Source organism: Sceloporus occidentalis, unplaced genomic scaffold, assembly GCF_023333645.1.
Source record: "Sceloporus occidentalis isolate IW3139 unplaced genomic scaffold, rSceOcc1.0.p SCAF_60, whole genome shotgun sequence".
NCBI lineage: Eukaryota > Metazoa > Chordata > Lepidosauria > Squamata > Phrynosomatidae > Sceloporus > Sceloporus occidentalis.
Window position 1 is genome coordinate 1,556,653 of NW_028317040.1, and position 12,375 is coordinate 1,569,027.

At 40.8% G+C, this 12,375-nt stretch overlaps 1 protein-coding gene across 1 annotated transcript; it reads right to left on the minus strand.

Moving 5' to 3' along the window:
• Positions 1-810: 810 nt before the first annotated feature.
• On the minus strand, positions 811-7,322 carry LOC149287461 (protein YIPF6-like). Its single transcript, XM_089492850.1, is given in 8 exon segments — positions 811-932; positions 1,768-1,934; positions 2,489-2,552; positions 2,555-2,573; positions 2,576-2,606; positions 5,028-5,070; positions 6,008-6,086; positions 7,200-7,322. Coding segments are annotated over 7 exon segments (525 nt in total). The 5' UTR covers positions 7,200-7,322.
• Positions 7,323-12,375: the final 5,053 nt, after the last annotated feature.

Sequence of the window (12,375 nt, forward strand, 5' to 3'; positions counted from 1 at the left end):
GATATTGACTTCCAAAAACGAAATTCTTAGTTAATATTAGCTTGGGGGAAACAAAATAAGCTTTGCCGCACAGGAACAGACTGCCTGTAATACAGATCAAATGGCAATGTTGCATGTTTCAACCATTTAATATGAGCGCTGTAATATTAACCTCTTCCGTATTTGTCAATACCATATTCAGATTAAGTAAGGGTAACCTCATGGCTACTTTAGGTTTGGACGCAATTTAAGAATGGCAGCTTTTATTTGCCATGAAATTCCAAGAATGCAGGAAAACAATGCAGTGTATATGTTTCCAGAGTTAAGGGAGAAACCAGGTTATCCTACAAAAGGCCTTTCCATAGAAAATAAAAAAGGTACCAGTGCCATTAAGTGGTACCTCTTTACAAATGACCCACATACATGCTACTTAGCCCGCTAACTCTTGAAGGTAATGCGTACAAAATCAAAATGGGTTTAACACCTTCTGAAAACTATAGATGTGGCATCAGTGTCTGATGATAGTTGCACAGTAACAATAACAATTACTGAAACAATTTCTTAGGTGTTGGCCTTCATTCTGTTCACAGAGCCTCTAATCCAACTTTTTATTGCTGGATATGCATTTAGAAGAAAAAACAGAAATTGGTGTCTAGTTAGTGCAGGGATATATACATCATGACTCTTGGACTCTTGCACAAAGCAGCCGGTACCCACGTGTTTCATTCTTCATCATAGTTTGGTTCTTCGACATACGGGTGCGTGATCCACCAGGCTGCTGGTATATTTACACTGGCCCAGATTCCTTAAGCCTATACAAGATGTCCACACTCATGAACTAGGGTTAAAGGTCAAGATCATCCAGCTGATGACAAAGTAGAAGAGGAATATGGGGTACACCGCTAAAGCTCTTCGGTTAGGTGGCTGACTGTCTGCTAAAAAGGCAGTGGATGCTAGAAGAAAAAACAAAAGTTGTTACGTTAACAGTAATTGTACGCAACTATTTTATTTAAAATTACAAAAGGTGTCTTGCCAAGCACCATTGTATATATGTTACCGCTTTTTATGCATTTACTACTGCACTTTTGTATGTGAATATTAATCCAGCATAAAGATTAAACTAAAACCAAGGGTGCCTCGCCGGATACTCACATAACCACAATCCTCCACATAATGCTCAATTATGTATACAGCTTTCTGGGAGTGAGGGTGCATCTGGGTGAGCATACATACTCAGGCATAACCACCAGGAAAAAATACCCCTCAAGTAAGTATAACTTATTATATATACATTTGCTAGGTATTTCTCTAGCACGATGTGTATATGATGTGTCATACTTCCCTGTAGTGGAACCTGTCATCTACACTTTTATTGGATGACAGGTTCACGTTTGTAATTACAAGAAAGTGTAGAGGCAGTCCATAAATTGGCACACAAAGAATGAAAACTGCAGGTTAGTATAGCATGTTATATGTTAACTGATTTTGCAAAATCACTACTATATACATAAAAAGAAAATATACTGGAATTAGCTTCACATTGGTGTACTAACAGGTGGACTGCATGCACATCAATCTCAGTCCTCCCCACTATGTTACATAATGCTGTGTGCGCATGCTCTGACACAATGGAGACACAGATGTGTACTTGCAGTTCACAAATAAGATAAGAGATAAAGGCTGTGAGTAAAGGCAGGTTTAAATTTCACCTATAAATTTACTAGCAAAATAGCTGTCAAGTGTTACAAACAAACCTCTCTCAAGACAAAAGAAATGAAGCATCCTTACCAAAGGTGGACCAGGCAAACATAGCCGTCACTACAACCAGTGGCACGATGAAAGTCACGATGAAAACTGTGTTTTTACTCCCTAGGAGCAGTAACCTGCACACCAGCATGGCCACCGTCAGAGGTAAGATGCAGTAACCCAGCACACACAAGCTCTGGAAAAAAGAGCTGTGAAAGAAAGGAAAACATAGTTACAATCATAAAACAGACTAGTAATGCATTCTTCTACAGCTCTAAATGCAAAATATACGAATCACATTGTTTTCATGCAACATAAAAGCATTTGGCACTCACTAGAATAAAGATTCATGTATGCTGCTTTGATATTTCCGGTTACATTAACTGACTTTTTGTCAGTGTTACTAGTTACTTGTGTACATAGTCTAGATGGCTGTATTGCGATGGTGTGCAGATTTGTTTTATATAACATTTTTAAATCTGCCTGTTCACTGTGGTGTGGACATAGATGGGCACATATCTCCCTTCCCCAAACATCATACAGAATACATTTTGAAGATGGAATCATTATACTCTCTATGCCAGAAAGTGAATGAATGAACACCCAAAAGCCTAGGTGTTTTTATTCCACATGATAACAGTTTCATTCAGTTCAATCTTGGAAGCTCGCTATTCATTCCTCAGGATAATCTAAAAATTGTCTCTAAGTATTATTATTGATTATCCTTTCCACAAAGAAATGGAAATTGTAAATTTCTACTTACATGGTTCCCCCTAGCAGCTTAGAGTTTAAAGTGATCACAACAGCCCCAAACCGTATTATTACGCAAAGTGGGGTCCTCCATCATCTTACTCTGGTCTGCATGGCCACCCTGAAGCATTCTGGGACAAAGAGACAAACATTACAGCTCTAATAAATATTAAACAAGCAGATAAAATATAATTAAAACATATACCTGTTTAAAAATCATCAAATGCCCTAGGAACAATCATGCCAGCTTAGAATCATCACTTATTTAGTTTACGGATAGGTAGCCATGCAGTCTTCTATGCATGCTACTCCCTCTAGTGGCAGAAAGCAAAACTGAAGCCTGTATTACGTGAGTAGCAAAGACTTTGCCTGAATGGGCATACTGCAATCTTTGTGGAAAGCCTTCCCAGGAGTGGAAGCTGCAAAAGTGTGTGTGTGGGGGAGCACAACTGCAGATTAATGCACCCGGTTTTAGAATGACATGTCTGACAAGCTTATATACAGTAGGTGTGATGGCCATAGTGTACCTTAGCCCAACCTACGGAAACTTTATAATACTGCTTGTGGCAACCAATGACTAAATAAATGGAGGCGCCGAATTCATTACAACCCTCATAAATATTAACTCAGTGTGGTATTTGGTAAGTCTCCCAAAACATCACATGACTGAACAATGGCAGCTCTGCAGTTAATGGTCGCTGACTGGAACAAAAAAAAGATTAACAGGTTTTTGTCTCATTTTCTTTTCTGTGAGGACTGTTTTATGATAAAGAATACAAAAATTTAGAGGCCAGATAGATTATAAACACTGGGCACCAGGGGCATACCTAGAGTATTTGGCACCTGGGGCGGATCCTGTATGTGGCACCCCCCCACACACTTTAAAACTGCATAGCTTCTACCGTTATATACCGACGCAGACACTGAAGGTGGTAAAGCATAACACTTACTGTTATCATTATATACTGAGGCAGACATTGACAGTGGTACAGCATAACACCTACCACTATATACTGAGGCAGACAATGAGGGTGGTACAACATAACACCTATCACTATATACTGAGGCACACATTGACGGTGGTACAGCATAATCCCTATCACTATACATTGAGCCAGACATTGACAATAGTGCAGCATAACTCCTATCACTATATACTAAGCCAAACATTGATGTGGTGTAGGCCTACCACTTCATTAGTAGTAGGGATGCACCGAAACAAATTCTGGACTGAAACCGAAAATGCAGCATTTACCTGGCCGAAACCGAATATGGGCACACACCATAAAAAAAATCTAACACTTTTATTTCAAGTAACACACCAAAATAGGACAAAACAATTAAATAACAATATTAATATATATATATATATATATATGATTGTTAACATCAATCACATTTCTATCATGCCCAGGCATACCCAGATTCCAGGATGTACTCGCAGACTTGGCATGATAGGAGTATGATTGCCCTATCTACCCCTTCTCACTCCCTTTTGTCCTACCTACCCCTTCTCACTCCCTTCTCCCTATCTACCCCCTATCCCCCCGTCTCACTCCCTTCTCCCTATCTACCCCCTCCTAACTATCTACCCTCTCCCACTTTGAAGTTCACTTACCTTTCAGGAGTCCTGCGGTGGGAGTGAAAGGCCTCTGTCTCCCAGCTCTGCCACTGTATGGAACAGTATAGAGTGATGGGAGTTATGATGTACTAGAGCATAATTATATAATGAAAAATACATTGGAAATGGTACAGCATAACACCCATCACTCTCACACACTTACCAATCCGCACATATACCAATCCACACACACACCAATCCACACATACCAATCCACACACACACCAATCCACACATATACCAATCCACATATATACCAATCCACACATACCAATCCACACATATACCAACCCACACATATACCAACCCACACGCATGCCAATCCACACACATACCAATCCACACACATACCAATGCACACACATACCAATCCAGACATATACTAATCCACACATACCAATCCACATATATACCAATCCACACATATACCAATCCACACATACCAATCCACACATATACTAATCCACACATACCAATCCACACACATACCAATCAACTCTCACTCACTGAATGCTTTCCTACCTTTCCTCTTTTCTCCTTACAGCTTCTTTTCCTCCTCTTCTTCAGTTCTTCTGTCGGGTCAGAGGGCACGGACGGCAGTGGGCGCGGCTTCGGTGTTGTGAGCCGGGATCTGACAACAAATCCGGCGCACAGCAGCTGTGGTTGAACCCGGCTTAAAATCACTCAAGGGAGCCGGAGGTCTGCTAAAGACCTCCGATACCGCTCCCTTGCGAGCCTGCTCCTCCAGCGGCGGACATTGCTGTCCGTCTCTGGAGGGGTGCCGGCAAGTTGGCACCCCCCTGATGAGCGGCACCCGGTGCGGATCGCAACCCCCCCCCGCCCCCCGCTAGGTACGCTACTGCTGGGCACATAATTACAGACTGCTGGGTAATCTCCAAACATCAAGGAAATGGAAGTAATAAATACTTACAGAGCAAGTGAGACGCACAACACAAGAGAGCCCCATAAATCCCCTGCAGAAAGACCACAAGACCACAGCATTAGGAATATGGTGCCAACAGTAACGATAATTCAGATTAGTAACACATAGAATCAAAATGGTTCACTTGAAATAATCGTAATTCAAAGAAGTGCATACCATTGAGTTCTTTATTTTAGGGCACGATTGTTCTTTTTGCATGCAGGTATGTTTTGCATTAAACCAATAAATTTTATTGCATGCAAATTTGATCATGCTGACGAACGGCCTCAGTTATAAGAGGCAGCTGGGGAGAGGAGTTAAATCAGTTAGAAAAACAATGCCTCCATTAACCTGCTTGCGGTAAAATGCACCGGAGCTCATGCAAAACGGACTGCAACATACATTTCATAGGGCTGTGCCTTAGAATACAGCAATGGACAGGACCAAAACACAAATGCAGGCAAAAGCAATGATTCCCAAGCCGGTTCACATCATTCTCCTCCATTTATAGCCAGGTGAGCATTAATACGGGGTTGGTTCTCCTAATTATTATTATTACTACCACTCTTTCAAAAAGAAACAAGGGAAGGAACTCAGTTCAACTTGGAGTTGGCGGCATCACGTCATGGTTTAAAGTTACACCCAAGCTAATAAATTTAAATGAAATAATGCTTCAGTTTGGAGGCAAGGTCTCACTGCTACAGGTAAGTCATTGAGAATAATATTTACTGGGTGGGCGCTAGGGAAAGGGAATCGGGACCCACTTACATCATATATCCAAGACGTGGTATGAAGATCGCAGAAGGGGTAACCAACTGGAGATATCTACCCATTTATTCTGATTATTCTGTTACTGGAATGGCTTTTTGTGTTCTTTCCTATTACAATTTTTGTGGGAAATCAGTATTTCATCTGAGTTCCAAAATAACCTCTAGAAGCGACACCTAGTGCTCAAACCGTAAAAGATGTTTTGGCATTCACATACTCACAGTCTCTTAAGAGGGTTGTGCTTTTTTGGGGATACATGACATGAAGAAACTTTTTCCCAACAGCCCTCAGGTCCCGCATCTGAAACAAAACAAACAAAAAGTACCTAAAAATTATTGAGGAAATGTGCTGTTGCAGAACACAGTCAAGGGACCAGATGTCTTCCCTTTCTGAGAATTATACCACAAAAACCTACTGACCTCTGTAAAAAGGTAGTAGACATAGAAAAGAAAATTTTTAACCTACAAACATCTATTCATCAGCCCCAATAAAAATGAATGTTCAATGGCACAGATGAGCACAGATGAGGTAATTTGACTTTTTTGTATATTTTGTTGCGCATTTGCAGGTTGTGACCAAACCCTAGGGTTGAGTAGCCTCATCTGCCTCATTAATAGTGTCCAGAGAAGGCTTTTAATGGAATGAGCAGCCAGTCCCACTGATTCATCACCTTGGTAGGAAATATAGCAATGACAAATTAGATAGGACCCAAACTTGGGGTACTTTGATGTAGCGGTGGTCAAAGCAATATACGGCCATATAGTGTGACAGAGTCCCCAATATTTACGCCTTAGATAAATATCCCTGATTTTTGTATCGGGTATGTGCTGTATTCTTACTTTGTTTTACACACACATATATATCAGAATGTATTAGTTCAGCAATGCCTTCATTTTCCCAGTCAATTCCTCTAAAACCAGAGCATCCTTTGAAGAGAAATGTGGCTCTGGTACTGCCTAGCAGGCCTCTGATGTCACCAGGTAAGGACAAACACTAAAGAAACAAATAATGTATTTTTTTCCCCCCATAAAAAATTACATTGGGTACACCAGTAATCCTTTCAGAGCTATTATTCTAAGAACTTGTGGATAAGAAAAAAACGTAGACAAAGCCTTCAAGCAGCATATATATATATAATACTTAGAACACAAACCAAGGTAGGAAAGAGAAGTGTAGATGCCTATGTTATAAAAATCTAATGTAAGACTGTGGTAGGACTTAATACAGATGTTGTTAGGCATGACTTGACAATAGAAGAACAGAATAGTGCTGGGTGCTATCCCACTTAATATTACGTTGTTCCTAACTTTTCTAACCCAGTGCGCTGCATGATGAATAGATTTGATCAACCCATCTATTCAACATATGTATATACAGAGAAAACAAGGTTATTCAAAGAGTTAGTTTTCATACAATAGTGTCTTTGACGGGCTCATCCGGCGTAAAATAATCATCTTCATGCGACTGTGAAGCAATAGGAACAGTGATCTCTCCCTCCACAGGAATATCCCCAGATATAGAAACATCTGACAGCCCTGCAAACTGAAAACAAAAACAACAAAATAATAATAACTAAGACAACAAGATAAAACTTTTTCCTATAGGGTCATCTTATATTCAGGCTTTTTCTTTTTTTCATAAATTAATAATCAAATTTTGGGGGGTCATCTTATAATCAGGGTCGTCTTATAATTGAGCAAGTACGGTAGTATCCAGTAGACGGAAATATAAACATTATTCAAGAAGAACAGGATAAAGATGTTCAGATAGAAGCATCAACAGGCCTAGCAGATGAGACAGCACAGTCTGAAGTAGCTAAAGTACAAGAATCTCCAGAGCAAGAACTCAATTACTCTTAATGCCCAACAAATGAACTCCAGCTAAAAGACTTTGATCTTAGTTTGGAAGATCAGTGTTGCCATATGAACCAGCATTATGGAAGGATGTTGAGCAAATGCCTGCTGCAGAAGCGGACAAATGGAAAAAGCAATAGAAGAAATAGAAGCTTTGCAGAAAAATAAAACATAGACTCTTACAAAACTACCCAAAGACAAGAAAGCCAAAGGCTGCAAAGCCAAGCAAGATGCAAGAGGGGAAACAAAGAAGTATAAAGCCAGGCTATTCACAAAAGGCTACTCTCAAAAATATGGTGAGGATTATTAGTTTTTGCACTAGTAGTAAAGCTTACCACAATAAGAGTACTCTTGACTTTAGCAGCTTGAAGACAGATACACGTAGAACACCTTGATGTAAACACTGTTCTTACATGGAGAAATAGAAGAAGAGCTGTACATGCAACAGGCTCCAGGATTTATATGTGACAAGAATAAGGATCTTGTGTGTGAGCTTCAGAAGGGGCTTTAAGGTTTAAAGCAAGCAGCAAGAGCTTGGAATGAAAAACTTGACAAAATGCTTACAAGTCCTGCCTTTATACACGCCACAGAGAAGGCAGATGGATATTCATATTGACCTATGTTGATGGTCTCATTATTTGCTATGAAGATCAAAAGGACAGTGCAGAAATAGTACATCATCTGAACAAAGAAGTGGAAATTAAACAACTGGGCAATGTTGGTTACTATTTAGGCATGCAGATTGAAAGAGACGAAGATGGAAGTTTTCTCCTCATTCAAAAGCCAAAGATCCTAGACTTGCTTGAAGGTTTAGGACTACAAGAAGCTAAAACAATGTCTACTTCAATGGAAGTGGGTTTCCACAGGCAAATGGAGCAAAGTGAACCATTATCAGAAACAAATGGCTACAGAGAAGCCGTAGGTAATACTTATCTACGACAACCTGAACTGACATAGCTACTGCAATAGGCATACTATGTAGAAAGACTAGTTCACCCACACAAAGAGACTGGACTGCAGTCAAGAGAATAGGAAGATAGCTGAAAGGGACTGCACATTAAAAATTGAGACTACCAACCAATAGCAATCCTAGAGTAATAGGATACAGAGATGCTGATTGGGCTGAAGATGTATCAGATCGTAAGTCCACCAGTGGGAGAGAGGTCTTATGGATCAAATCGCTACTGAAAGACATGGGAATAGATGAACCCACACCAATGCAGATCTTTGAAGACAACCAAAGTTGTATAAGACTTGCTCTATCAGAGAAAATGAGTGCATGTACAAAGCATATTGATGTGAAGTACCATGTAGTAAAGGATTAGTTGACTTATGCTAACAGGAAAGATGAAAGCAGATATACTCACCAAGCCACTAACAGGAGACCTTTACCAGAGTCTACGTGACAACTTAGGGGTTGTAGATTCTAAAGCATATTGAGTTGAGAAGGGGACTGTTGGAAACATTATCAACTCTGCTTGCTTGCGGACTTTAGGGGGCGATAGAGATAATGAAATGTTTAGCCCAAAACTCAGTCTCTTTCCATGTTCATTGCCCATATTCCCCTAGTCCTCTCTCCACCCATTTCTCTGAGCCTTCTTTGCCCCGTGTGAGCAATTGCCTTCTCCTCCCAGATTCCCCCCCCCACACTTGCTCAACCGCCCTTCTCCAGCCACTGTCTGGTCTCCTCTGATCTCTGTGAAGCTGCCACACTGGGTACCAGTGTGCAAAACTTTGTGCAGCTGCAGAGAAAAAACTGACAGGAGGGAGTGGAGGGGGCCAAGCATGGAAGGGGAGGTAGTCAGTGTATGTGAGAGAGTGCAGCTGCAGAGAAGATACCAATAATAAAAGTGGAAAGGGAGATTGAGGGGAGGGAACATCAGTGTGTGAGATGGTGTGCAGCTGCAGTGAAGAAAGTGACAGGAGAAAAAGTAGGGGAGTCAAAGAGGGGAAGAGGTCAATGTGAAAGAGAGTGTGCAGCTATAGAGAAGACACTCACAGGATAGGGGTAGATGGAGCAGTGTACAACAGATGCTGTTGTAATCTTAATATAATCCTTGCTTGTCTGCAGAGGTAAATTAATACACATTTAGTTGCCCGCCCCTACCTATTATTACGCAGAGAAAAAAAATCAATGCAGATAAGACCTATTCAGCCAATCTATGCTGCCATTTTTCTGCTACACAGACTCAAAGAATAATCAGTCCTCAGATGTGCAGTGGCGACTCTAGAAACAATATATAGGGGGGGCACACAAGATACCAGTCAAACTGGGGGGGCATTCATAATTTCAACCATAAAATCATACCACTGAGAAAATATATATATATATATATTGCCAAAAGTAATGTGCTATGGAATGATACTTTTGTTATTGGACTAACTCGGTCATTTAACATGGGAAGCCTGAAGCCACAATTTAGTACGACTAATCCTTGAAATAAATATTATAGCATAAATAACGCAATACCTTAACTTTTCCACTAAATGATTTGAGGGCCTTGAATGTTTTGTCCCCTGAAGTCACTACAGCTTCAGGAGGGCATTTTATCTCTAGATAAGTATAAATTAAATAATTCCAACTGTCAGGAAACAGATAACCAAACACACACACCAACACGGGCTCTGTCACACCGACACCCAGACACACACACCAGGACAGGCTCTGTCACACCGACACCCAGACACACACACCAGGACAGGCTCTGCCACACTGACACACAAACACACACACCAGGACAGGCTCACACCAGGACAGGCTCTGCCAAACCAATACCCAAACACACACCAGGACAGGCTCTGCCACACCGACACCCAAACACACACACACAGGACAGGCTATGCCATACGGGCACCCAAACACACACCAGGACAGGCTGTGCCGCACCAACACCTATACGCACACACACCCCAGGACAGGCTCTGGTACACTGATAAACAAAAACACACAAACAGCATGACACAATCTACGTCACTGACATCTACATCAGGATGGATTTTTCACACTGCATTGTTGTTTATACCCCCTTAGTGTTTTTGACCCTTGTGTATTGATGCCCCAGCCAGCACCCTTTTAGTATAGATTAATGTGGTGCCCCCACACCCTTGTATAATCGCCTCCAGCCACCACTATTTGTATTAATGCCCCCAGCAAGCCCCTCCTTTTATTATTGATTTATGTGATGGCCCATCACATATACGCATTAGACATGCATTTTTATCTACATCATGAGTACTTATCTCTTTGAAGTAAAGACTGTGATTGAAACATGATTTCAAAATTACAGCTGAACTGGCAGTTTCGTTAATATTGGATCCTGCTGCTGATATATATATATAAATATTAGCCCCAGTTGCCGATATATATTAATATTAGACCCTGCTGCCGATAGCAGGTATAGATCAACACATTTACACACAAACCCAGCTTTGCATGCATAGATCAATTGAAATTCACTTGTGATCTCAGCACTGAAGGTATATATCAAATCAACAGAATCAGACATACAAATCCTGTATTTGCAGGTATACAGTAACAATATATAAAACGTAGCATTGCAGGTATAGATCAAATAAATACATGGAGACAGCATTGCAGGTATTACCGTATTTGCTCGATTATAAGACAACCCTGATTATAAGACGACCCCCCAAAATCTGAATATTAATTTAGGAAAAAAAGAAAAAGCCTGAATGTAAGACGACCCTATAGGAAAGAAGTTTCCTATAGTAAATGTTAATTCATGTAAACTATTTTTTTTAATAAAAGCTATGATTGAGAAAAATATTTTGTTTTTAATTCCTTTTATTTTCCAACCTGCCCCCAGTTATGCAAATCTGCCCCCAGGCTTGTCACTCTGCCCAATAAATGCCTTAAACCCTCTATATGCCACTGTGCCCCATTATATGCCTTTTGACCCCCTATGTGCCACTCTGCCTCCAGACATGCCTTATACCCCTATATGCCACTCTGGCATTTAGGGGGTTAAAAGGCATATTATGGGGCAGAGTGGCATATAGGGAGGTATTAGGCATTTCAGGAGGCAGAGTGGCGTATAGAGGGTTAAAAGGCATTTCTGGAGGCAGAGTGGCGTTAAGGGGGTTAAAAGGCATTTCATAGAGCACTCTGCCTACAGAAATGCCTTATGCCCCCCATTTAACCCCCCCCCCAAAAAACAACTTACCGGTGCTTCTGACTTCCTGTGCGAGCAGCCTCGGTTTCGCTACGGGGGCACGTGACTTAACAAGACATTCCTGTCTCCCTGCGCCAATTCAGAATTGTTTGGAAAAGGCCCTTCTGACCAAAAACAATTGTTTGTGCCCCCTAAAGGCATGGACCCCATCTCAGCTACTATTTCTGTAGTTACCAACCAAAAAATTATGGGGCGCAGATACATATAAGGGAAAAAAAACAATATAGTGCAGAATATAAGACCAATTTTATGTGTGGGTAAAGTGTTGCACTCACAGGTGGAATAGATGATTCAGACCCATCCAAGTTGAATGCAATAATATCTTTAATAATCTTCGTTGACTCTAAAAAATAAACTTAAAATAGTGCAATATCCGGGTAAAGAATTAATGTCACCAGTAAAGAATGCACTCACATTTGGTCCATGCACCCAAAGTGCTTGAAGCGTGTAAATGAAAAGTCCACCAGTTGTGGGATGTAGAATAATCCAAATAGATCCTTCTAAACGCGTTTCGCCGACTTGGCTTCTTCAGTAGAAGTATAA